The sequence below is a fragment of the Crinia signifera genome, chromosome 1 (assembly GCF_055691185.1).
Source record: "Crinia signifera chromosome 1, ASM5569118v1, whole genome shotgun sequence".
Taxonomy (NCBI): domain Eukaryota; kingdom Metazoa; phylum Chordata; class Amphibia; order Anura; family Myobatrachidae; genus Crinia; species Crinia signifera.
In genome coordinates, this window is record NC_139217.1 from 175,672,341 (window position 1) to 175,700,117 (window position 27,777).

The window sequence follows — 27,777 nt, forward strand, 5'->3', positions numbered from 1 at the left end:
ATGCAATCTAGTTAAAATTGCATACAATAATTGTACAGTGTAGGGGCACCCTAAGTCCTTCTCTACGGCAGAATTCCCTATGATATAATTAAATGAACAAGTAGCTTATATGTTTTTGTTCCCATAATGAATAACTTTACATTTTTCAATGTTAAACCCTTGGGTATGCCTGGAAATTTTTCGGCGCTGGTAGGTTTGTTCTGCCCCAGCAAAACCCACCACTCTAGGGGTTAAACCTTTCCACCTTTCCAGTCGCTTTGTAGTTCATCTATATACTCTCCTGCGTTAATTTCCTTACTCACTTTTGTTTCATCCACAATTAGTGCAATCTTCCGCACTATGTCATTACCTAGATCATTAATGAATATATTAAACAAGGTGGGTCTCAATATTGAACCTTGTGGGACTCCAATTAGGACCTTACCCCAGTTGGAATGTATGACATTTACCACCACTCTCTGTCCTGATTGTGCAACCAGTTTTTAATCCAATTACAAATTTTATCTTCTACCCCTTAGTTACCTAGTATTATTAATAACCTTTTATGAGGCACCTTATCAAAAGCTTTAGCGAAATCAAGAAGTATTAAATCAGCAGATTTCCCTAAGTCCACAATGACCTCCATTACTAATACAGGGCAAGTGTTTTGGTTTTCGATTTCTCCGTATTTTGGAATGTCTGCATACACATTAATTTAGTATTGCATTTAATAAAGGAATTGGGGGTGAATCCAATTAGGTGCGAATTTTTTACGAAACCTGCATCTGAGTACATGAAAATCCAATTAATTATGCCTGTTCGTGGTTACCCCCAGCATAGGGATGGGCATTTTGTACAATATGTGATGTGGAAGTACATGAAAGAGTGGGGAGTCATTCTTGGATGCCAGAAAAGTGAGAATTTAATTAGCAGAATAATAAAAATAATAGCTCTGTGTAAAATGACTGATTTGTGCTTTTCTTTAAAAAAAAAAACCTAAAATCTTACAAATTTAGTTTAATTACAAATTAATTAAATGGAAAATTTAAATGGACAGAAATTACCTTACTTTTTTTCTAAAGTAATTAAAACCAAAAGATTAATAAATGATCAACAGCAATTATTTTTGGCATAAATAAAAAACACTTAAAAAAACACTTATTAGGTAAGTAGGATTCAGTATCTAACCAAAAATTAATTATTGGGGTAATTAAGCTAACTGAAAACTTCCAAGTGCATCATTAAGGATGGAGGTGGGGTGCCCAAGGGTGTTCTGCATGGTGTCCCAACAATTTAACCTTAAAATATTTTCCTTACCATCATTCACCCTCAGGGCCAGATGCATAAAGCTTCAAAAAGTGATAAAATGGACAGTGATAAACAGCCAGCCAATCAGCATCTAACTGCCACGCTACAGGCTGGGTTTGAAAAATGACAATTAGGAGCTGATTGGCTGGTTGTCTATAACTCTCCATTATATCACTTTTTGAAGCTTGATACATCTGGCCCTCAGTGAGGTGCAAAGGTAAAATGAGAGTTTACTCTGACTGGTTCAGTGCAGGTTCCTAAATGGAATGTTAATTTGCAGAGAAAATGGCAACCATCAAATTGCATTCTGCAACTTGCTTTTTATACAACAGCATAATTTGATATAAAATAAATAAATTAGGGGTTAATTTATTAAATGAAAACAGTAAGTGGATCCGAGAAATTGCTCAGAGCAATCAATCAGCTGCTACCTATCATTTTATAGAAGGTACTTAAGTGGTATGCACGGAAATTTCGGAGATTTCCATGCTATGTCAGTTCTTCATTCCCTGGGGACCCCCAGTGCTGATTGCACAGTGCATGGGACTTCTATTGGCCAGGGGTGGGCTTAACTTCATAATTTATTTACAGTTTCTTATATAGCAGCATATTCCGTTGCGCTTTACAATTGGAAACAACAGTGATTGAACAAACTGGGTAGAAACAAACCAACATAGAGGTAGGAGGGCCCTGCTCGCAAGCTTACAATCTATAATGCTCTATGCTCATTCCCGGGCACCGCTAGGCAGCTGTGAATGAGTCCCGATTTTAGCGCACTTTCCTCAATTTGAATAACACGTCCTTGGAGGTGTTTTTTTAATCCCACACTTTTCACTGCTTGATACATGCACCCCATAGCCACAAGTATCACTGAATGCATAAGACCTCTCTTGGGCCCTTATTCTGATCGGTGCGGTAATATCCGCGTGCGTTCGCCCCGCCGATGTTTTGTGTCTGCGCATGTGCAGAGGCGTCTCTGCGCATGTGCGAGCGGGGCGTACGGCCAAATCCCGCATGATATGTGAACACTCCGAACAGGGGGTGGAGAGGGGCGTGAAGGGCTATTTGGGCTCATTACCATATGCATACGCCCCGCGTTTCATGGGAGTTCCCATGAAAACGCTGGGCGTACGTATGGTAATGCGGCCGTGACGCACGTGTAGGGGGCGGACATATGACATTGCCGGATGTCAGCTGCCCGCCCAGATCCCTGCTTTTGCACGGAAAAATGTCCATGTGGTCTGAGGTTGCGGGTGCTGGTGGAGCACTCGGTCCTGCATTCGATGGTCTGCGACCATCGAATGATGGGGGAGGTTCCCTTAGATGGAGGAGGCGTATTCCGTGAAAAATACACGTGCGGTCCGTTCGGCCAGCTTCTTACCGCATACGGACGGAGTTGGCGATCCGTATGGAAGGCGGGGTTTCGCACGCACGGTCCTGGCCGCACCGATCAGAATAAGGGCCTTGGTTCTTTGATATTGTAATCATATGCTTAACAGTAGAATTTATTAAATGAACATATTATCGTTTACTAACAAGAATAAAATGATCTGGCCATTGATTACTTGTTACTTATCATGCGAGCTTAAACCCATTGACATTTCAGCCCATGCTATGTAAATAGCACTTAAACCTCATTATTTAAAGCTCTCTCAAATGATTAATCTAATTGAGTTCTATAACTTGAGCGGTGTTCCTCTTCTAAAGCCTGTAAAGTGTTAGTAAAATAGAGAACCCTGACTTTGAATAGGTAGCCAAGCCTTTAACCTTGCACTATTTAACAGTGCCTCGTACAGGAAGTAGAGCGGGTCACCATGGTTTCATTCTTAATGGTACGTGCAAAAGGCAGACCGGCACACAAAGGCACTGTTTACAACACAATCATTTACGCCCATTTAACAGGTCAAGAGGAAAATTGTGTTGGACAACAAAACCGTACAAGTTGAAGCTTATAAACTGTAAACGCAGCAATTGTATTGTGTTAGAGAAGAAAAAAAGCTAATTTTTTTTGGGAAAATATTTTAATTGTGCAATGCAAAAATGTACATAACTGTACATAATGAGCAAGTTAGATCATTGAAAATAATTGCTTTCCCCATTTGTGATAAAAAGGTATTTTTAAATATAATAATTTTACATAAAACAATCCATTCACACAAAGAAATGTGCCATAGTTCATTACTGTATATGAATAATAACAAGGCAGAGTATAGACACTAGTCCAAGAGCTTGTAAGCCAAGGAACCAAAGCATTATGGCAAAAAATAAGAGGAGTACAGGTTCCACAGTCCTTTCACCAAAATACATCCGCGAGAAGCCCGTGTCCAGCAGAATTTTATTGATTTCACCAAAGAGTGTCCCCATTTTTGCATAGTCATCTTTCCTCTGTGCAGCACTGTTGCTCTGAGCAGTTGATGTCTGTGGAGAAAGATAATGGGATATATTATTTTGTCTGTCAGGAAAGTAAAAGACTGTAACCTACACGCAATTTTGAAAAATACTGGAAAACCTTGACAGCTGTTAATTCATTAAAGCAGAATATCAATGTGTGAATGATTCATTTCTACCTTCACCGATGCATGTGAATTCATAGAGAGAAGATAATAAATTAGTTTCATAAGATAAGATATAATGCATATTGTACCTTGCAGTCAAATGCTAGCTAGCTTTCAAAGAAACCCATCTGTTAAATTATACTCAGTACAAACTGGATACGGTCATATGGTTGACGGTCATTAGATCAACACCACTAGGTCAACAGTCAAAAGGTCGACATAGGGTTTTTCACTGTTTTTTAGCCGGCATGTGCCGACAGGTGGTATTTCATGCCCTACCATCCACTAGGGCGTGGTGGCGAGACTGAAGCATGGCGAGCGCACACGGTGCATTTTATCCTGTGTCCATGTTGACTATGTAAAAAAACCCATGTTGACCTTTTGACTGTCTAGACCATGTCGACGTAATGCTTGTATCAACCTAATGACCTGTCGACCTAGACCCATGTCCACATTTCAGTATGTCGACCTAGTGGTGTCGACCTAATGACTGTCAACCAACCATACAATCCACACCCGTACAAACTGACAGGAGTAGTTCCAAACAGTTCCTTTATTTGTGCATTGCTATGACAAGTGGGGCATCCATTTAGCCCCATAGGCTATGAGTGCAAGAAAAAACAAGCCTAATTTCTGTACTATAATTGCGGGAGATCCTCACATCTGAAGATGGTTGGAACCTCGCTCCGACTTGATGACTATAAAAGCTTGCTCTAGGCCAGTGGTTCCCAACCTTGGTCCTCAAGTACCCCATATGGGATATGGTCAGTTGGTTGACCTAAAGATGGTCGATAGTCATTAGGTCGACACCACAGTCAACAGGGGTCTAGGTCGACATGGGACAATGTCGACAAGTCATTAGGTCAACACAAGCATTAGGTGGACAGTCAAAAGGTTGACATTGGATTTTTTTATGTTTTTTGAGCCATGTGCCGACAAGCGGTATTTCATGCCCTACCATCCACTAGGGCATGGCGGGAGAATAAAATAGTGCATGAAGCATGGCGAGCCATGCAAGGGGATGCGGTGCACTTAAAACTGTGTCCATGTCGACTGTGAAAATCCCCATGTCGACCTTTTGACTGTCGACCTAAACCATGTTGACCTCATGACCTGTCGACCTTGTCCCCTGTCGACCGTGCAGGTTCAACTGGAAACCTTGAACTGTGGGGGTACTTGAGGTCCGAGGCTGGGAACCACTGGTCTAGGCAAAAATAAATAAGAAAAATTCACAGCTACTAATTTTAAAGGTCCAGCACAAAAAGTGGATAACAAATATACAGTACACAAAGTATGAAATGACAACTAGAAAAGGTTGTCCAGCAGTTTCTAATTGCCCATAAAGTATTTACAAATGTTTTGCATATTTTCCCTTTAGGTGCTGGAAATCCAGAATAAATTATGTTTCTGTGAAATCATGCTAATAGTTTATAAATACTGCCAATACTTTTGCAAACCATGCTACATATGCAAAACAGATTTTCCTCAAATGACAACGGTTGAATTGTGAAGATGTGGAGGTACGGCATGTCTGTTTACCTTGGAGCTTCATGCATTGCTTTAACCCCTTCCCGACATTTGACGTACATTTACGTCATGGTCGGGATGTACTTCCCGACACATGACGTAAATGTACGTCATGACTTTAAACTGTCACCGCGTCTATAGACGCGGTGACAGAGGGACGATGTCTGCTGTCCCTGACAGCAGACATCTTCCCTCATTGCCCAGGGGGGGCACCGATGCCCCCCCCCCCTCAGCGATCGCTGCGATTGGCTGTTCAAACGTGAACAGCCAAAAGCAGCGTTTACTGTGTTAGGTGTATAATTTTGACTCTGCTGCCCCCTAGTGTCCAAAAAAAATAAAAGGAGTTTGAAATAATGATTAAAACATAAAGTAGACATATGATCTTTGTTAGTTATGAACTATTTTGAGTGGTATGATTATTTGTCTCACAAGCAGAAAATTTAACATTTTGCAAATTGCAAAATGTTCAATTTATTTACGACATTTTGGTATTTTTCACAAAAAAAAAAAAAGACTATCGACCAAAATTTACCACTAACTTAAAGTACAATGTGTCACGAGAAAACAATCTCAAAATCACTGGGATAAGTAAAAGCAAAAAAAAGTTATCCCCACTTAAGTGATACATGTCAGATTTGAAAAAAAGGCCTCTGTCAGGAAGGCAAAAACAGGCTGCGTCGGTAAGGGGTTAGTATTGTGATTTAGGAGTTAGCTGTGTACGCACGGGGCCTGATTCTGGTTCACTTGCAAAAGCAAATGTTCTCTTATGGACAAAACCATATGCCCTGCAGGTGCGGCAAATGTAATGTGCAGACAGAGTTAGATGCACATTAGACAGAGAATTTGCTTTTGCCAGTGAACCAGAATCAGGCCCCATGCGTACACAGCTAACTCCTAAATCACAATACTAAAGCATGGTGCAATTCAGGGTCACTTTCTATTCCATTTGGACTATATATATAGTCCAAATAGAATAGAAATGGACAATAAATTGCACATGTACAGCCACATTCGATCCAGATTCATTCCAGATGCGTGACCCCTCCGCATCGGGATCAAAAGCAGAAATAGACTGTGCAGGAAAGTCTATTTCTGCTAGATCGAAAGAAGGGTCATGTTGGTCAATGCAGCATTGCCCCCGTTCCCCAATCCCAGGTCCTGGTGGCCGCTAAATGCGAATAGATACCGGCGGCTGACATATCGTACCATGTGTGTACACCTTTAGATGTTTAAATTTAAAGTAAATATTTTAGAAAAGTTTCAAAGAACCAGCAGTACAACAGCACTGTTATTACCAATCTATAAACAAGGTAGTTAAATGTAAGTCAGTTTAGATTAAATATTTTGAGTGGTTTCACACTGTGCATGTTTCAGAGCCCTGCAAATTCACACAAGAGTATTGCATAGACATATACACAACTCATCACTTTTGGTTGACATTGAAAGCGAAAGTCACATCATCACTTTCAGTTAAAGGAGCATAATTAGGATGTTATGGAGCATTCAACATAGGCAAAGTTCAGTGAGATTAGGTCAATGTAATTGTAAACTATGTTGTTATGTAGATTTGTCTTTATTCTTGTTCTTAAAGCCCATGGACAGTGGGTGACTTTCAGCTCGAAAGCCGCCCCGTGTGTATGGGGCAGTGATGAGCAGTGAGCACTAATGTTGATTAGTGGGCGGCTATCCATAGTGTCCTGCTATGGAAAGCCATCCATCCCCAGGAAAAAAATCACCAAAACAGGAGAAAAATGCTCAGTGTATATGCACTGAGTGTTTTTCATCCAAGCAATTTTTCCCATCATCTCTCACCATACACGCGGGCAAAAATGCCCAGTGTGTATGGACCTTTAATATTTTGCACCAAGGATAGAGATTCTGCATTCAGGCAAATATTATGTATTTTCTTACATGCATGAAGGAGCGGTCTTGGTATTCCTACTGCTTTATGTCCAGACCATCACTTAAGTCAGTGGTTCCCAACCTTTGTGCCAGAGGTGTCCTGAGTTCGTAGCCCAGGACCAATTAAAATGATCTATGTTTAATGGAATAGGCAAAACCAGTGCTTGTGGCGGTACTCTTTACCTAGAACGGCGCCCACGATCTATATCGCGGGTATCTTGCCGCAAATCGCAGGCATCGAATGCATCTTATGTGTTTGTAATGTTAAATTACCTTCCAATCAACCAGATCAACCCAATGGACCCGATTTTACATAGGGAACAATGTTAAATTCCCTTCCAATCAACCTGATCAACCCAATGGACCCGATTTTACATAGGGAACAATGTTAAATAGCCCCCAGACCACAAATTGAATAACCACCCTGAAGTGTGAAATGCCCCCCCCCCCCCCATTGTTAACGTCACCCCGCGGTCAACGTCATCCCGAAGCGTGGCGAGCGGTGGCGGTACGCGTCCTCCGACCTTTTCATACCCCCACTATCCACATCGGCGTGGAGTTGAGAATAGAAAGTGTGGCGAGCGCAGCGAGCCCGAATCGCGGCGAGCGCACGTGGATTACGGGCCCGAAGCGTGGCGAGCCACGCGTATTATTTAACATGTATTCCGCATCCCTTCGCGGGGCTCGCTGCGCTTCGGGCTTGCCACACTTTCTATTCTTAACTCCAGGCTGACGTGGATAGTGGGGGTATGAAAAGGTCGGAGCTGTTGGTAACTCTTGAGGACCGTAGTTGGCTACCACTGCTCTAGGGCAGTAATTGCCAACTCCAATCCTCGAGAGCTACCAACAGTTCACATTTTCCAGACAACCTAGCTGCTGCACAGGTGCGCTCGTTACTAGCTGGAACATTTTCAAAGATCCACAGGTGGAGCTAATTACTTCCCTTGTGATTCTGTGAGGAGATTTGGAAAACATTAACTGTTGGTAGCTCTCGAGGATTGGAGTTGGCTACCCCAGCTCTGGGAGAACCACTGCCTTAAATGTTCACTTCTTGCCTTTAGCCCTCCTTACCTGCTCCTCATTTTGCCTGTCTGTCTCCACCTCCCTCTAGTCTAGACTGTAAGCTCCTTGAAAAAGGGCCCTCTTCTCTCCTGTTCTCACAGCCCTCTTCTTTCGCATATCAAATACAGCTCTCTTACCAACCTACAATCCGACTCTCTTCTCATTTGTGTTCTTTCATTTCTACCTCTAACAACTTGCCCCTGGTAAGAAGAAGACTGCTCCTCTGCTTTCCTACATCTCAGCTGTATACACAGCTTGTGTACTAAGAATTGTGTTGCTAATTGTTACATCTGCTCTGTTTATGTTCTTCAGTTACTGTTATGTTTAGTCCTGTGTACCCTGTATTGTTGTAATTATTTGACCCATTTACAGCGCTGCAAACTACTTGTGGCGCCTTATAAATAAAATGTAATACAGGTTGAGTATCACTTATCTCAAATGCTCGGGACCACAACTTTTTGGATAAGGGATTTTTGCGGATCTTGGAATTTTTTGTTCATTCCTGTCCCCCGACATCCATGGCGGCCTTCATAATCCTCTTTAGAGGCATCTCTGGTCCCAGGGTTGCATTGCCGAGTGTGCCCGTGACGTGCTTGGAACCACGGATGCCGCTGAAGAGGATTCTGATAGCCGCCGTGGACACAAAACAAAAAAAACCCGAAATATTCTGTAAAAACCAAGGTTTTAGGAATATTTCTGTTATTGGAATATACAGACACGAGAGACTAGACCTTTAATAATTACTGAGGGTTGCAGCTAATCTTTTCTTACTCAGCATTATGGGTTTCTTATGGAATGCAGACATACTGTACATTATCATAGTAGTTCACGCTTTGCAAAGGTCCTGCAAAGATGGAAATATTTACATTTGGGTGTGGATGGTGCCTTTTTTCTTATTACAAAATTATGTGGTGTTGGTTTCTGTAAGACTAGAGGTCTGTATTTAGAGAACTAAGTAACCCTTACCACAACACCACACAGGGATTTTTTCTTTAAATCAGGTATATTTTATTGTTTTAACAGATTACAGATACTAAAAGCAAAAGAAAATATACAAATAGATGAATGTGTGCCTTCAATTATTATTTATTTAGTTTCTTATATAGCGCATACATATTCCGCAGCGCTTTACTAACAATATATATGCATCCTACATAAGAGATCCAATTAAAATTTAGTAAAATCAAAAGTCTAGCAAATATTACAGGAAATAGTGCATGCAAAGTTGGATATAAAAAAAATCAGCAAATATATAATAAAACAATAAGCAGGAGAACATATAATGTGAAATATATTAATACAGCAGGAGGCGGCAGCACAGGACATCAAGAGAACCTCTCCAAAGCATCCATACACCTAGTTAGGATGACTAATTCTAGCTACTATGGTCAAGAAAATATTGAGAGACCCACCATAATCCCCAGACCCCATCATATTTTGCTGGATATATAGCATACGTAAATATTTCATGGGGAAGAATAGAATTGACTAGTGCCATCCAAGCAGCAAAGGACGGGGGCTCCGCAGCCATCTATGTTTGGGCAATGCATACCCGAGACAAGGTAAGCAGGTTATTGACATACAAACATGTGTAGGAGGAGAGAGACTCCTGGAGTTCCGAACCAAACAAGCAAATCCTGGTGTGTAGTAGTGGAATTTGAATACCAGTATTCCGTTTAACTTTGGTCACTTTCACACAAAAAACATAAACCCGAGGGCACTGCCAGAGTACTGTAGATGCCAGAAGTCAGCAGCTGGTGCAGAGCACTTAGTGCAGTGGTCAGGGAACTCTGTCCTCATTACCCCACACAGTGCATGTTTTGCTGGTAACCCAGCAGGTGCACAGGTGTACTAATTACTCAGACACATTTTATAAGGTCCGCAGGTGGAGTTAATTATTTCACTTGTGATTCTGTGAGACCTGCAAAACATGCATTGCGTGGGGTAATAAGGACCGAGTTCCCTGACCACGGACTTAGGGCATAGATCAAAAGATGATCCACCGATACTACGCAGTCTACACAGAGGACCTTATTCTGATTGATTTGCAAGGCTGCAAATTTTGCAGCCTTACCAGTCCATCAGACGCCACCCCCCTTGCACGCAGAACCCCCCACACGGCTGCGAATGGATGATTTACATAATCATACATTCGCAGGCGGTAAGAAATCATTTGATGGTCGGCGACCATCAAATGATTTCTCCAGCGCTCGCAGTTCAGAGACACCTATATGGTGACTCTACTGGGATGTAATATAGAAGACGGTGATAAGAGCTGGCGTCCCATCAATTTAGGAAAAAAGAGCAGTAATATCGTTTAGAAAAAAAATGACAGTCGAAGTGTAAAGTTTATTTAGAGGGTTAGTGGCATATACAAACCTGTAGGGGTTAATAGCTCATATTTTAATCAAAAGAGCACATAGTAAAAGTAATAGTGCTTAATGTGTCCCAAGTTAAAAATATTTTTCCAGACAGTAATTTATACCTTAAGTACAGGTTTGAACTTTGTAATTTTACCTGATATACAATAAGCTGTGGATGGAGGGCTGTACCACGCCAAGGGTTCTGAGATGTGGTTACAGCGCTCTACAGGGTCCACACCAAGGTGTCTACAGAATGATCCATGGAGCAGGAAGAAACAAGTAGTGACTAGCTTTCCTAATTTTAGACAAAAAATATATATACAGTATATACCACATTATAAAGTTCTGTAAGCGCCTAATTATTATTCTATAGATGGTAAGCTTGCGAGCAGGACCCTCATACCTCTTGCCTTAACTGTAAATACCCAGTTTGCTGTATCACTGTCTCTTATTGTATGGTGCAACGGAATATGCTGCGCTATAGAAGAAACTGTTAATGTATAAATAAATAACAAATTATGATATTTACTGTGAAAAATCTGAGGAAAAATGTTAATGAAGTAAAGCAATTTATGATAGAGCTTTAATCTTATTGGAGAAAAATGAGTCATGGACACTTAATAGGGAAAATGTTTTAAGAGCTGGGGAGGGTCTACAGAAACTGTGGTAATATGCTTACAGTAACTACATCCATTTTGGCATGAGTACTGGTTCAGCTGCATTCTTAGATATAATTAGGATAAAACACACTACAATATAGATTTCAGGATTGTGTATGGGAGTAAACATAAAGGGCATTTACTTAGATTAAATGATGGCATAGAAAACAGGGAGAATGCTACAATATGACAGTATCTGGCATCCTGACACACGGAAGACCAAACGTAAGTATCGGGTAGGTTAGGCTGTGGGAAATGGGAGAAGGTTAGAATACTTAACCTAGAACGGTCAGGATCTTAGCCGTCCGGGGCGGTCTTCTGATCACCGGCATGCTCAGCAATGGGATCCAGTACCTAACCCCTTCTGACTGATCTACAACTTCAGTACCCACTGACGCCACCTTCACTTTCTATTGAAAGATTCACAGATTCTTTCCACAAGCTGGTCTCCTAATATGTAAATAATTAAAACTCAGAGGAAGTAGTAATTTCATGGGTTGTGCCGATTAATATTATAATGTACCTTATCAATTCCCTAGGAGCTTGTGACATAACAGACCTTTTCATGTATCCATATAATAAAGCTGTACATTTTATTCTTTAGAAATATAATTCAGGCCAATGATTGTGAAATACGGAACAAAAAATGGAATATTTTGCTGTTTGTTCCAACATCAGGCAAAACTACTAGATGAATTTGGATTATGTTTTTAATGGGGTATAGCTTAGTGATCTATAAAGAAAGGGGGGTATGTAATATCGGTACTTATGTATTATCTGGACTCCCATGTTAAATGCACCCCATTTTTTCATACCCCTACTATCCAACTACGCATGGAGTTGATTCTATATAGTGTGGCGAGCGCAGCGAGCCACCGTGCCCAAAGCGTGGCGAGCGGACACGGTCTCATAAGAAAACCGGGAGCCCAGATATTACATAAGTACCGTAATATCTAATAAGGGATAGGAGCAATAAATGAAAAAACAGATGCTGCAAAGAAGGCACATGAAGTCTCCTCAATATACATTATACATAACAATATTAGTTGGCACTTCTGTCTTTGTAAAATTAGTTCAGCCTAAAAATGCTAGTGACCAATGCTCATAAGGCACCGGTCTCAAGATCGGATATGGGGGGGATATGTGAATCTTGCAGGGGGCCAATCCTAGGATGATTTTTTCAATCCCAGGTTCGGGACTGATCAATCCTGAGATAGCCAGGATTGACCTGCCAGATGCCATGCAGCTGCTCAGCTGGGCACTGCTGTGCTGAAGACCTCCCTGCTGGAGTAGTAGGAAGTGCACTGCAGTTAACAGAGTCTGATCAGCTCCTGCAGCCACAGGTGACAGATCACTGCCTGGAAATGGAAGCCAGGCCTGGTCATCATAGTGGGGGAAGAAGAAAGATTGCAGATAAAGCAAAGCTGCAGTGAGCCCTGGGAGGTTCTGCAGCCATGGGTGAGTGGGAGGGTTGTGTTTGTGTGTGCGGCACGTTGAGCTGTATGATCGATTATGGGATTAGCCTCTCTACTTGCTACCTCTTCTCTAGATTTCCATACCATGTGGGCACATCCCCTCCACAATTATAATACTTAATATGACTATGTATACTGAGGCTCCGCAAACCCTCAACACACATTGCAGGGGGTATAAAACATCTTCTGTACACTCCACTCCCTTTTTCCTTTCCAATAATAATAATACTTTCTAAATACACTGAAGACGCAACACTTTGGTTTTTATTTTGTTCCGTTGTGTAGTACCATTTCTTCATCTAGAATAATAATAATAATAAAAAAAAAGATGAAAGGTGAAATTTCAGAGGTAATACAAAAATCCTTCTATGTGTACATTGCTCCAGGCATCCAACTAGAGATGTGTCATATGTAGACAAGCCTCTGGTGTTTAGTGTATCTGAAACACCCACTGATATTAGTATACACACAGTGGGGGATATGTATGAATCATCGCTAAATAAACTCGAAAGTCTCCACCCGATCCACCTGCATACTGCCATTTATTGATCAACAAACAGTGTGCAAGGAACACAAACTCACTGAGAAAGTTCTTCAGATGTAGAGGTGTCCTGGCAAAGCAGGTGCTTCTGGGTTTATGGGTCAGGAGCCCCAATGTGCATGTGTAGCCATAACCCTCAGATCACTCCCGTGTGTTGAGAGAGAGAGAGAGAGAGAGAGAGAGAGAGAGAGAGAAAGAAGGGTACAGGCCTCATTAGTAGGAGGTGATGTGGACAGCAATGCTACCATTTTGGGTGTCCTACTGGGTGACAAGGATGGCTGCATTATTGTTTGGGGTGTGCTTTAGAGTGTGGCCGATACAGGCGCTCCTCTGGGGAAAATTGCTCTTCATGTTTAAGGTAGTCCATGCACTCTATGAGAGTGGTCCTCAAGGCACACCAACAGTCCAGGTTTTATGGCTATCCCTGCTTATTGACAGATGGTATAATCAAGCTGACTGAGGTACAAATTAAGTCACCTGTGCCAAAGATTGGGTAGTCATAAAACCTGGATTGCTGGTGTACCTTGCGGACAACTGCTCTATGGGAATAGAATGTAACAAGCTCTGAAAGCTTGGGAATGGAGCAGACCTCTGGTGGACTAGAACGGTTTCTGATGCTTACTACAATTTCTTTGTGCAATGTATCCACAGCCATGCATGTACAACTGGGTCTAGAATTGGAAGCAAGAAGTGACTATAGGCCTGATTCAGGTTCACATGCAAAAAGCTAATTCTCTCTCTAATGGACAAAACCATGCTGTATTGTAGGTGGGGCAGATGTAACATGTGCAGAGAGAGCTAGATTTGGGTGTTATTTTGTTTCTGTGCAGAGTAAATACTAGCTGCTTTATTTTTACACTGCAAAATAGATATCAGTCTCTGGTGGGAGGGAAAAGGTGCAGGAACTTCTGATCTGTAGTGCACCATGTGTCTGCATGTGCGTGGAGTGATCAGATATGTTGCACTGGGTATGTGATCCTTATTACAGTATATTGCTGCAACTCAGTGTTGGTGCTCAGACAAGATCTGTAACTGATTGATATGTGCAGGAGGAATTTAGGAATGTGTTGATCTATTTCTATTGCAACCATTATACAGTATTATGCTGTAGGGAGAGTTGTGTAATGTAGTTCATCTTTTAACAGATGTTCTGATGCCCAACATTTATACAGGTTGAGTATCCCGTATCCGAATATCCGTTATCCGAATTATTCCGAAAACCATACATTCCAGAAAGTTAAAAAAATTTTTTTGCTAAAAACTCACTGGGGACATCTGTAACAGCACTACTGAGGGAATGATTTGTAACTGGCACTATATATGTACAAGAAAATTATTGCTTGGCATTCAAATTCAATATCTGAAAAAGTACACAAATTTTGTTTCATGTTTTGAAACCTTGTTTTTTGAACAAATAAAATATATTTGTGTGTATTTCATGTGCTTGATGTGTTTATACAGCATAAATGCAAGATACTTCAAAATACATCCTTGAAATATTAAAATATTCCGAAATACGGAATAATCCGTTATCCAAAATTCTCCTGGTCCCGAGCATTTTGGATACGGGATACTCAACCTGTCAGGGGCGGATTGGCCATTAAATTGACCGGGAAGTTTCCCGGGAGGCCGATTGCTTTGAGGCCGAATTCTGGCCGGGACCCTCATTACAGTTTGTGCAGTGTGGCAGACGGCAGCCCAAGGCCGTGTCCCCGGGCGGCCCCTCCTCCTCCTCTGACTGCGTAGAGCAGGGGTGGCCAAGCTGCGGCTCTCTGCTTAATGAGCCGCAGGTTGGTCACCCCTACTCTATCCAGTCAGAGGAGGCGGGGCCGCCCGGCTCTATGCAGCCCCTCCCCCTCATTGCAGAAGCTGTGGACAGGACACACTCAGGGCCTGCTTTGCATCCACGGTGATGAGTAGTGTAGTGTGCCTGTTATACTGCTCTCATGGCAGGCAGGCAGCATAATCTGTGTGGCTCCGATTTCCTCCTCCCTGCTGCTCCTGTCAGAATAGATGACAGACAGGCAGCACCGCAGCCCTCCGCACTCTCTCCCTCCCCACTGGACCTGAAACTACTGCACGCCGGGACACCGCTGAGCTGCCACTGTTCCTATACCCCCACGCACCCTGAGAAGACATATGGGTGTCACATCCAGAGACCAGGGACGAACTTCCAGAATTGCGGTGAGGCACACTATTACTCACAGGACAGGTCAAGCATAAAGATCACTGCTTAGCTGAAGTTTTATGAACAGTGGAATGTACTTTTTGCCCAACTGTTGAGCAGTTTGTACATATAGCTATCTATCTCACACACACACACACACACACACACACACACACACACACACACACACACATCCTTTTGTCTCTGATTATTAGAACACACATTTCAAATATTTATCTCCCTTCTATTAGTTCTATATGTTATGCTGAATTAGTAAATGACATTACTGATTTTTTTTTTTTTTCTGTTCTAGCAGGGCATATTTTTACCTTTTAAACCTCCGTCAGGATGTGGCGCCCTGCTAAAACAGCCTAGCATGAACACTAACATACCCTCCAACTGTACCGATTTTGCCAGTACAGTACCGTTTTTTTACGGTCTGTACCGGCAAATTAAATGTGTACCGAATTTCTTAATCTCTCCAGACTCCAGGTGTCCTCATGGCTCCAGGCTGTGTCACTGTGCTGACAGTGCGCTCCACATGCCAAGCACTGGTTCCCAAGGGTGCATTGCGGGTCCTGGGCCAGCGTGCGATGCTTCATGACGTCACACGCCGGCACCAGGACTATGTCTATTGTAGCCACAGCGCACTAGCGCTGCACAGAAGAGAGGAGGCAATGACTGTCAGTTTCTACGGCCCTCAGGAGATGGTGGAGGAATCGGGATGTTGGAGCTTCATATAGACGATGTGAGTGGGGACATAGTGGGAAATGTGTCACTGTCCAGGGACAGTCTGGGGCGGGAGCTGGTCTTTACATGAGCAATACTGTTTGCATTTTTTAGGTTACTGGAGGACAGATTGTGCAGTATTCAATGACGGTGCGAGCGGCCGGCGAGGGGGTTAAACTGCGAGGATCACAGAAAACCAGTGATCCTCGCAGTTTAACCCCCGCGCCGGACGCACGCACTATGCAACATTCCGGGGGAATCCTCGCAGTCACAGAACTGCGAGGATTCCCCAAAACTGCGAGAGCCGCGGCTAGTGCAGAAAACTCGCTGTAATTAGCCTCGGCTCTCGCAGCTTTTGGAGGCACATTCGCAAATTCCCCCTCGCTCAAAAAACGGAGCGAGGGGGAATTTGCGAATGAGGGGGGGTCAGTTGAATACTGACAGGGTGAGCGGTGACTGCGAGCAAAAAGTCCTGCTCGCAGTCACCGCTCGCCCACGGCATTGAATATATGCCATTGTGTCTCTTTAGCAGGTATGGCTTTGCCAACAGCTGTGTGTTTTATATAGTGCACTACAGGCAACCATAAAAAAGGGAAAAAAATTACCAGTACATAATCGGTAAGAGGGTGTGGTCACACCCCTTTCCATGTGACCATGCCCCCTTTCCGAATGTGTACCGATTTCTGCCCTTCAGATGTTGGAGGGTATGCACTAATGTAGTGTGTACAGGGTAGCGGCAGTAGTGTAGTGTGTTCGGGAAGCAGAGTAGCAGTGATAGGGGGTTATTCAGACCTGATCGCTGTGTGAATTCACAAGCCGATCGAGTACTGAATGACTACACATGCGTACGGATCATAGTGCGCATGTGCAAGGTCAAACAAGAAAAACGGATTACTTTTTCGCAATCCCTTCACAACTTGACTGACAGAAAGCCGGTGTTTGTTAGTGGTAACCAGACGTTTTCTGTGAGTTTCAGATGGTTTGCGATCAGTGATTAATTTGCAGACTTGCACAGGGCGGGCCTTTACTCTGGCGGGGCGGCGGCTATCTGATCACAGCAGCGATCAGTTCTAAATCAATTCCATAATGTAGTTTTTGTAGGGTGCCGGACGGGATGCCGACATATAGGTGCCCGACGGCTACCCGCTATTTTCCCTCGTGGGGGTCCACAACCCCCATAGAGGGAGAATAGAATAGGTGGTGAGCGTAGTGAGCCACCGTGCCCGCAGCGTGGCGAGTGCAGCGATCCCGCAAGGGGCTTTGTTGCACTCACCACGCTGTCTGAGTCCGCGCCGACAGGATCCCGTCGTCGGGCTAATGACTGTCAGGATCCCGAACTGTCGGAACCCTATACCACACCCGTTTTTGTGTAGGGAAAGCACCAATTTTATAGCTTGCAGGAGGGCACCAAATACCCTAGCACCGGCCCTGGGTACACTGATCGGCTGCTTAACAGGCTGGCCGCGGTCTGCGGAGCACCTCCCCCATCTCCATATTTGGAGGACGCCTGGCTCCCAGCGTGCAGTCAACTACTCAGTAAGTTACCCGGGGAAGGTACGGTGGCCTTGTTTGGGGGCAACCAGGGATTGTGTTAGGGGGGGGGGGGGAGAATTTTAAACATCTATGTAGCGGCAGGAAAGCTGTGTTGGGGGGGGGGGATGCATATCTATGTAGCTGCACTATGTTGTGTTGGTGGAGACAGTGTATGTATGGATATTTGTATGCATGTATGAAGGAGGCAGTGTATGGATGGATGGATGAGAGTGGTGGTGTAAGTACTTAATGTATGACGATGGTAGCGTATAAATGTATGTATGTATGAGGGTGGCGGTGTATAAATGCATGTATGAGGGTGGTGTAAATGTGTGGTGGTGGTGGTGTATGTATGTATGTATGAGGGTGGCATATAAATGTATGCATGCATGAGGGTGGTGGTGTATAAATGTTTGTATGTATGATGGTGTATAAATGTATGTATGTATGTATGAGGGTGGTGGTGTATAAATGTACAGTATGTATGTATGATGGTGGCGGTGTATAAATGCATGTATGAGGATGGTGTAAATGTGTGGTGGTGGTGTATGTATGTATGAGGGTGGCATATAAATGTATGCATGCATGAGGGTGGTGGTGTATAAATGTTTGTATGTATGATGGTGTATAAATGTATGTATGTATGTATGATGGTGGTGGTGTATAAATGTTTGTATGTATGATGGTGTATAAATGTATGTATGTATGTATGATGGTGGTGGTGTATAAATGTATGCATGTATGAGGGTGGTGGTGTATAAATGTACAGTATGTATGTATGAGGGTGGCGGTGTATAAATGCATGTATGAGGGTGGTGTAAATGTGTGGTGGTGTATGTATGTATGTATGAGGGTGGCATATAAATGTATGCATGCATGAGGGTGGTGGTGTATAAATGTTTGTATGTATGATGGTGTATAAATGTATGTATGTATGATGGTGGTGGTGTATAAATGTATGCATGTATGAGGGTGGTGGTGTATAAATGTACAGTATGTATGTATGATGGTGGCGGTGTATAAATGTATGTATGAGGGTGGCGTATAAATGTATGTATGACAGTGGTGGTGTATAACTGTATGTATGCGGGTGGTGGTGTATAAATGTACAGTATGTATGTATGATGATGGTGGCGGTGTATAAATGTATGTATGAGGGTGGCGTATAAATGTATGTATGACAGTGGTGGTGTATAACTGTATGTATGCGGGTGGTGGTGTATAAATGTACAGTATGTATGTATGATGATGGTGGCGGTGTATAAATGTATGTATGAGGGTGGCGTATAAATGTATGTATGACAGTGGTGGTGTATAACTGTATGTATGAGGGTGGTGGTGTATAAATGTACAGTATGTATGTATGATGGTGGCGGTGTATAAATGTATGTATGAGGGTGGCGTATAAATGTATGTATGACAGTGGTGGTGTATAACTGTATGTATGAGGGTGGTGGTGTATAAATGTACAGTATGTATGTATGATGGTGGCGGTGTATAAATGTATGTATGAGGGTGGCGTATAAATGTATGTATGACAGTGGTGGTGTATAACTGTATGTATGAGGGTGGTGGTGTATAAATGTATGGATCCACATGATGTTGGCTCTTCGGCATCCCTAAACATATTTCTTGGTGTTTGACTGGTTCTGCCATGTGTGCTGTATAATTCCACTGGCGTCGCCATGTGTGCCGTATCAGTCCAGGGGAGCTGGCTTTTTTTTTTTTTTATTAAAAGAAAAAATATGTATATAAATATATTTTTTTTCCTACTGCAAGGGTGCTGTTAAGTGTGCCAAATCAGTCAAGGGGTGCTGTCATGTATGCTGTATAGTTCCAGACACTATTGATGCTTTAGTCTTGCCTGTCACCGATGTCTCTAATGCCGCCTACTGTTATGCTGGCTCCAGCTATTATTGATTTGTTACCGCCTACATGAGGCCACTTCCAGGAAATTTCCAGGGCCACTTTTAGTCCCCAATCCGCCCCTGCAACCTGTATTGCTTGACACCAGCCCACTGTGCTTGGTCATATGAGTTTAGCACACAAATATTCAGGGGCCTCATGGTTGCAGATGTAAAACACATGTCAAAATTGCAGCAGTGAAAACACAGCCACACTACTTCCTGCTACCCCAATTAAGAGAGTAAGAGAAGAGAATTGGGGATGTACTTCATAGGGTAGACTAAAATAATGGCAGAATGAAAAACAACAATAGGGACCCGTGCTTCATATTGGGGTAAACGTTCTTATTAGTATAAAGATAACTATAATTATGGGTATTCCTCCTTCAAGTTGTTCAATCGGAGATCTTGACCTCAGACAAAAACAGAAAGAGATCTCATGGAGCAGACCTAATACTAATAATTTGGTGACTTATTATAAATGGTGAGATGCCTGTACTGTATAGAGGTCTCTCCTAGGCCAATGAATACACGTAGATCGGGGGTCACACTTATTTATCCGTCTCGTTAGGTCCTTCCATATCCCTCAGAGATAAAAGCATAGAGGGGAAGAGCTCATAGCGTAAAAAGCATATTTTAATCAATAACATTCACACAAAAACAACTCATATATAAAAACCTGGTACCGTATCTGGCCTTTTAACAAAAAAGGCTAAATTTGGAGCTTATTGTGGGGTCAGATGTTAAAAACCCGGGTAGACCTCCTCACGCAGTCTCCACAAAGTAGTCCCAATGTCAGGTCCAGATAAAGGTCCCAGGTACCTCCAAACCACCAACGCGTTTCCACTTAGAAGTCTTCCTCAGGGTGTGTGGTGGTGACCTGCTGGTGTCCATATGGACTGTACTGTATATAGAGATGTATAGATAGATATAGATATCTCTCTCTCATATATATATATATATATATATATATATATATATATATATATATATATATATATATATATATATAAAAATAATCTATATTGCTTTCTTGGTTAATACAAATAAATGAAAACAAAATCGTAAAACTATAAAAAGAAATTAATAGTCTAGGACCGGAAAATCCCTTGTGAATCAGCCAGCCAACACTAATTGTGGACACACCTAGTCATCGTCCCTGTGAGACACTGTAATAATTTTTATGGGTTATAGATGAATGCTACAATTATGAGTATATGACTGTAGCTAAGGCTTCTATATAAAATATACACCTGTATCCATAGTTCTTACAGCAGCCGTACTGTATATGCCTATGGATGTTAGTGCATCCCGCCCAGAGAGTTACCCAGACACACAGAGAAGACAATCACATGGTCTCACATATAGACCTAAGGCTTCACAGACTGGGGAACACTATATAATGGCCCCCTTTCCGCAAACCTGTTTCTAGTCCTGAGTGACTGGGTATCTTTACCCCATGGAATCATCAATGAACTACATCAACTCCAACCCTCCTATGTCCAATGGAGTCTAGGAAGTCTGAACACTGTGCTGTGTAGTCACTCACCTGCTTAGACTCTAATGGACTAGTTGTAATTATTTGGAAACTGTTCTATGAGAGGTTGTTTGCTAAAAACCCTGTAAATAAAATGAAGCATATGCCGTTAATTTTGTTGTATGGTGTCTGAGCCCTGTGAAATTGGGCTCAGACTGACTTATTCCAGCTGTAGCTGGCCCATCCCTTTGGCTGGGCAGGGGGAGGAAAATGGATAGGAAGCAAGGGAGCCTTCTTTATCTCCTAGTCCAGGGCTGCTAAAATGTTAGCTTCTTGTAGCAGTGTTTCGGTCACATCTCTCTCAGGAAAAGCCCAGCTTGTTGCCACACCAGGCGAGTATTTTGGCAACACTGAAATAACCAACAATGTAAATTTATGACTTTTTGAAAAATGATCATTCAGTGCCTGTGCATAATCATCTAAGGCACATGTCTTCAACCTGTGGCCCTCCAGATGTTGTAGAACTACATGTCCCAGCATGCCCTGACAGTTTTGGCATGCTCTCATAAGAAAAAATGTGGCAATGCATGATGGAACATGTAGTTTCACAACATCTGGAGGGCCACAGGTTGAAGACCCATGATCTAAGGCTTAAAAAAAAAGTGTGATTATTGGTATTGATTTTTAAAAACATTTATTCATTTGAATTATTATTATTCATACTGAATTTTTTTTTAACATCAACCTAGAACGTGGCCTCATCAGCAAAATCTTTCAGTTTATAGTAAGGTTTAAGGTTTGCCCAGCATGTATGGGCAGGGATGATGTGAAAATAGCTGCCCTGAAAATCGCTCTGTGCATACACACTGAATGATTTTCCCCCTGGCCAACAATTTTCCCAGGGGTGGATATCTCTCCATAGCAGGACTGATATGGAAAGCCATCCACCCTGTTGCTCGTCTGAGGACAATACCAGCAGATGAGCGGCAGCAGGCAATGATGATGCGGGAGCCGGCATCAGCACTCATCACTGTCACCTACACACTGGGCAGCTTTTGAGCTGAAAGCATCTCAAACTGCAAAACTGAGCTGCTTTCAGATCAAAGTGGCCCAGTGTGTATGGGCCATTAGAGGAAGCAAAACACATCCACAACTTATTAAGAATTATAGAATTGTACTTGTACAAATGTATTAACCAGTGTTAAGTGTCTGGTGTGTGTGTTATGTTTTTATAAATGTATGAACAGCGCACCTAACATGCGCTAGGGACAGCTCGTCAAGTAAAGCTCGGCGGGGCAGTCCCCTGCAATCCCCCCAGTATTTAGCGGCCGGGGGCGATGTATTAACAGCTGTCTAGGAGTTCCATCGCCCCAGCCGCTTCACCAGCTCAGGGCTAGCGTTGTCCTAGACCCACTGCAGGGACGATGCTAGCCCTGTTGCTGGCTCCATGCTGCACTGGAGATTTCACGGTAATAGCGAGATCTCACGCATGCCCATTACAGCTAGCCGGGGGAAAAGTGTGATCGGGCATGTGCAAGGATGCCGGGGGGCGCCGATAAGGAGTGCCGCAGACACAGGAGAGAACGGTTCTCCTTATCGGCTGGGGGCAGGTTGATACATCAGGATGTAACAGGTGCCCGCTTCTACTCGTTATGCAGGAGATGCTGGACCCGCTATATATAAAACGTTATGGGTGCAAATGTACATCTGCCCCATTGTTTGAAATGCATATTCTGGATCTACACCACCAAGAAGTACAGAGATGGAGGGGATGCGTTCAGCATCCTGGTGATGTGAATGCCAGTGTTCACATCCATATGTACCCCAGAGACAGATCTTCATGTTCGAAAACCTACTATTTTTTTGAAGAGTTTAGTAGAATATAGTTTATATGGTATTTCCTCCTGTTATACCAAAATACTGGGCTGAAAGGCTATTCATCTTTAGTCATTTCAAGAGTCAGTTACACCCACCATTTAGGTTAACAACATTCACCGGTGTTTTCATTATGTGTGGTATTTCGGTTACACATGTAGCCATATGGTCAGTACACTATGGGGTCATTTTGAATTACTCGCTTTTTAGCGAGTTCGGCCCCATCCCGATGATTTTGGGACTGCACATGCGCATGGTCTATGATGTGCTTGTGTAGTTCCCCTTTGCGAATTTCGCCGAGCCGTTCGCAAGGATCGGACAGGCCGGGGGGCAAAATATCTGCTAAAAAATGCAATTTTGCAATCTCACACATGTTAGAACTCAAATGGTTAAGCTTAGGGAAGCCAGCAAACTACAGATGTACTGATTCCGTTGCTGAAATGATTAAAAATCTGCTGTCCCCAAGTTCCTGGACTTGGGAGACTCAAAAACAGATTTTGTAAGTTGCACAGAACTCTAGTTCTCTATGTATTTTACAAGTTGTCTATGTGTTTTGCAAAAACAAATAATAGCTCTAGTTGTAAAGGAGAAAAATATTTATGAACCAGACAGGACAAAATGCTTCGTTGAAGGGTTAAACAGACAAAAGTAATATTATTATTATTTATTATTAGACTGAAAAATAAACTGGTACAGGTTGATTATCCTGGTATCCAGTCATTAGATCTTCAGTCTAGGTTGACAGTCAATAGGTGGACAACTATTGGTCACCATGGTCAAAAGGTCAACATGCATTGTTCACGATTAAAAAACAACAAAAGCCGACTTTACCACCTTTCTCGGCGAGTCATGCGAGGGGATGTGCTACACTTATACAGTGTCTATGTCAACATATGTCGACCTTTTTCATGTTGACTTTTGACCTGGTCAACCTTTTGACCATGTGGACCAATATTTGTTGACCTTTTGACTGTAGACCTAGACACTGTATATCTAATACACTATAACTGAGTATCCCTTATCAGGATCTTGGTTATCCAAATTATTCCGAAAACCATATTTTCTGGAATGTACTTTGTTAAAAGCATTACTGGGGACATGCCATGTAACTGGCACTAAATGTGTGCAAGAAAATGATCGCCCAGCATTCAAATTCAGTGCCCCAGATAGTACACACACTTTATTTCATGCACATATAAAATATATGTGTGTATTTCATGTGTTTGATACAACATTAATGCTGTTTTTGTTCACACATGGGTCCCGTCTTCAAGATACCTCATTGAAATATAAAAATATTCGGAAATATGAAATGATCCATTATCCAAAATTTTGTGTAAGGGATACTTGACCAGTAGTAATCATTAATACCATATAGGGTTGAGACCATGGTATATATTCAATTTCCTGGAATGGATCCGGCATCCATTAACTAATGCAGCAGCCAAATCAGATGTCTGATTTGGCCGCTGATTGATGCCCACTCTACCGGCATGGGGACAGGGTGAGCGCTGCGGTGGGAGTCAGGATGGGCCGGGTGAGCTGCTCTCACCCGGCCCTGTGGCATACGGGAGTCGGCGGGTGGGTACGGAAGGGTGCGGGCATCTGCTGCTACTCACCCGGCGTTGTCCTCCCTGCCTCAATCCGGCATCTTTTTATGTCAGATTGAGATTGACAAAAGCAGGTGGATTAGCGACTATTCTGTCAATCCACCTGCTTTGAATGTTCATTGTGCTTCTAAATATATGGGGGTATACTCAATGAGTGTCGAAACTGCCATCTTGCTGAAAAGACGGCCATTTTCGTCACGAATAGATCGTTAATAAATGTTTCGACCTGCCGAATAAAAACAGATAGCATTGAATAGATCAGAACCCCTTCTGATCTATTCATGACGAAAACTGCCGTCTATTCGGCAAGACGGCAGTTTCGACACTCATTGAGTATGCCCCCATATATTTATAAGCACAATGAATATTCAAAGCATACAGTATAAAGTCATGATGCAGGAGAACAGTCACGTACTACAACATCTCCTGGGTAAAAGTATATTTGAATCATTTAAATAAGAAAAGAAATAGAATAAATAAAATAAGCAAAAGACAATTGTATGCAATACCAGCTATGAATGCCCTTGAATTAGCAAGGAGAGATAAGAGAGCTGGAACTTGACATAGTGTAAGTAAAGAATTCTCAGCATATGGCAGACAAAAGGAAATCTTTCCAGTCTGCTTCAAACCAAAACATTATGTGGTTAATACAAATTATTAATTTGATTATTTTCTAATTACAATTTACAGTAATTTCCTGCATACTAGTATTGCCATGAAAAGCATTAAATATCTATTAGGTCATAGAAGACTAATTAATTCACCTGGGATAAGAAGATAATTATAATGTTATTAGTGAAGTAGATAATGTGTCTTGCCAGTCTCCAAACGGCTCTACATCAGTGCCCCAAGGCGAACTGAAACATAAAATGATTATTTGAACCCTAATTATTTATGTAACGAAAAAGGGCTGCCCTAATGGGATTTTAAATGGGATAGATAAACAATTTACGCGCACTCAACTCACAAAGTGCATTTCTTATGAACAATTCCGCTAATTCATTGCAGGGTTAAAGTAAATGTAAAAAACTGTTAAGTTCCTTCAGTTATCAATAATACAGTTATACACAAAGCACACACAGTAGCAAACTCCAATTGTAAACCATTGGCAGAACAACAAAATATAAAGCTGGGTACACACTAGACAATATTTTGAAGGATTCGCCGGATTTTTATGACAAATCATTCAAACCTGATCGCTGGGCTGTGAATGTTCGGAACACAGCATTAGGAAAATGGTCTATCCATCGCTGGCTTTATTCGCATGACGGCTTGCGCATATGCACTGTGGACCGGACTGTGCGCAGTCATTCGATAATGTGAATTTGCAGCCGAGCAAACTGGTCAGAATCAGGCCCTATAAGCGTGCTCTGCATTTTCTGGCACATCTTCGTGTCGACCCTACATGCTGCTCAATCTGAAGATGTGGCTTATGACCTCATGCTTTCAGATGTAGCACGGTAACCATATATTATGCGTTCACCAGATCATGCTGTGTGTACGGCCTGCATGATACATCTGCTGTTGGCTGGGTACACAGGTTGTCTCATGTGTACCTGGCTTTAGAGAGAGAGAGAGAGAGAGAGAGAGAGAGAGAGAGAGAGAAAAAAAGCCAAAAAATCAAATAATGGAGGCTATGGCCAATTCCAAGTTTTAATGGGACACAAGTTATAGATCTGAATACCCTGGATAACTTCTTCCTGAACTGGGACCTATCCTCTCTGCCTGCCAAGATATGGGGGCCGGACCCTATCAGGTCACAGTGGGTGTTTAAGCAGGAAAGACCCAACTGAAAATCTTTACTGGGGGAAGTCAGGGGTCTCAATCTAGTTCGACAATCTTATACTATACTGCAAGCCGCGTACTATACAGTATAGTATACATTCAGAAGTTGCGCCCCCCCCCATCATGACAAAATGACAAAGCCCCCTTTATGCACAGCCTTCCTACTTCCAAAAACAAACAAATAAAATCAATTGGCAACATTAAGATGCCGTGCCACCCCACAGCAAGTGTCACCCCCTTGGCATGTGCCTAAGGTTCCTAGGGGATAGTGTATGTGTATTACTTTTACTGCAAGTCGTCTTGCAGTGAATGCAATATAAACAGTGAATAATAAATGCAGTCAATATTTGTTGACATGACAGGCAGCCCTTCCCTGCACACTGCACTATACATGGCTCTCCAGCTGTTGTTTAGCTTAAAAGGTCCAAGGGAGCCGGAGCCATACTCCCACAGCATGCAGTGACAGCAGTGTTGTGCCACCAACACTATGCACTGTGTGTGTGTGTGTGTCACCTCTCACCTGCTGCTGTTGCTGTGCGGTGTGTATGCCGTTGCCCGGGACTGCTGCTGCGGGTACGCCGGCCATGCTGCCTCCTGTCTCCCCAGCGCCCGGCCACTCGTCCTGCTGTTGGCCGCTGCCCGGACTGCGCTGCTCCAGTGCGGACTTGCCGGGTTGCTCCAGTGCGGACTTGCCGGGTTGCTCCAGTGCAGACTTGCCGGGTTGCTCCATGCCGCCTGTCACTGTTTCCCAGTCATCGTAGCCAGCTAAGGGATCCCAGCAGCCCCGCCTCTGGTGCTACAGCCGCGCCCCGGCCGCTCTGCTGTCATCCGGCCCAACAGGCAACACCAGCAGCACACACAGTGTGGGGGCTGAAATCAGTGTGTGCTGCTGGCTGTGTAGCGGCGGCCCGTGTCACTGCAGGGAGCAGCCCCGCCGCTGGGTCAGGCGGAGACTCGGAGTGACTCCGGGGCAGAGGTATAACGCTGCTTCCTGTCACCAGACGTGCCGGTAGCTGGACCGGCGTGCGGCTGTGTGGTGACTGACAGCACTGAAAGCAGCGATAACCTCACATAAGCAGGGAGAGCGCTCATAACGGGAGATGCACTAAGCCTTGAAATGTGATAAAACGGAGAGTGATAAACCACCGCCAATCAGCTCCTACCTGTCATTTTTCAAACACAGCCTGTAACAGCAGTTAAGAGCTAATTGGCTGCGATGTTCAAGTGGGTGTGGTATAGGGGTCCGGCAGTCGGAATCCCGACTAGCCTTACCCAGACAGCATGGTGAGTGCAACAAAGCCCATTGCGGGCTCACTGCACTCGCCA

General features: G+C 43.1%; 1 protein-coding gene across 1 annotated transcript; it reads right to left on the reverse strand.

The window, feature by feature from the left end:
- Nucleotides 1–3,646: 3,646 nt before the first annotated feature.
- LOC146064450 (uncharacterized) lies at nucleotides 3,647–27,519 on the reverse strand. The gene is made up of 3 exons (XM_083177958.1): nucleotides 26,972–27,519; nucleotides 13,060–13,129; nucleotides 3,647–3,705 (listed from the first exon to the last, which is right to left on the reverse strand). The coding sequence occupies exons 1-3, from the start codon at nucleotides 27,179–27,181 to the stop codon at nucleotides 3,662–3,664; spliced, it is 324 nt and encodes a 107-aa protein (XP_083034084.1). The 5' UTR covers nucleotides 27,182–27,519; the 3' UTR covers nucleotides 3,647–3,661.
- Nucleotides 27,520–27,777: the final 258 nt, after the last annotated feature.

Excerpts from the sequence above, each read along its gene's own strand:
- LOC146064450 (XM_083177958.1), bottom strand. The coding sequence starts at position 27,181 with ATGGAGCAACCCGGCAAGTCTGCACTGGAGCAACCCGGCAAGTCCGCA. Across the intron at positions 13,130-26,971 it reads CCGCACAGCAACAGCAGCAG|ATGAAGAAATGGTACTACAC; the intron begins GTGAGAGGTGAC and ends TTATTATTCTAG. Across the intron at positions 3,706-13,059 it reads GTCTTCAGTGTATTTAGAAA|ACATCAACTGCTCAGAGCAA; the intron begins GTATTATTATTA and ends CTTTCTCCACAG.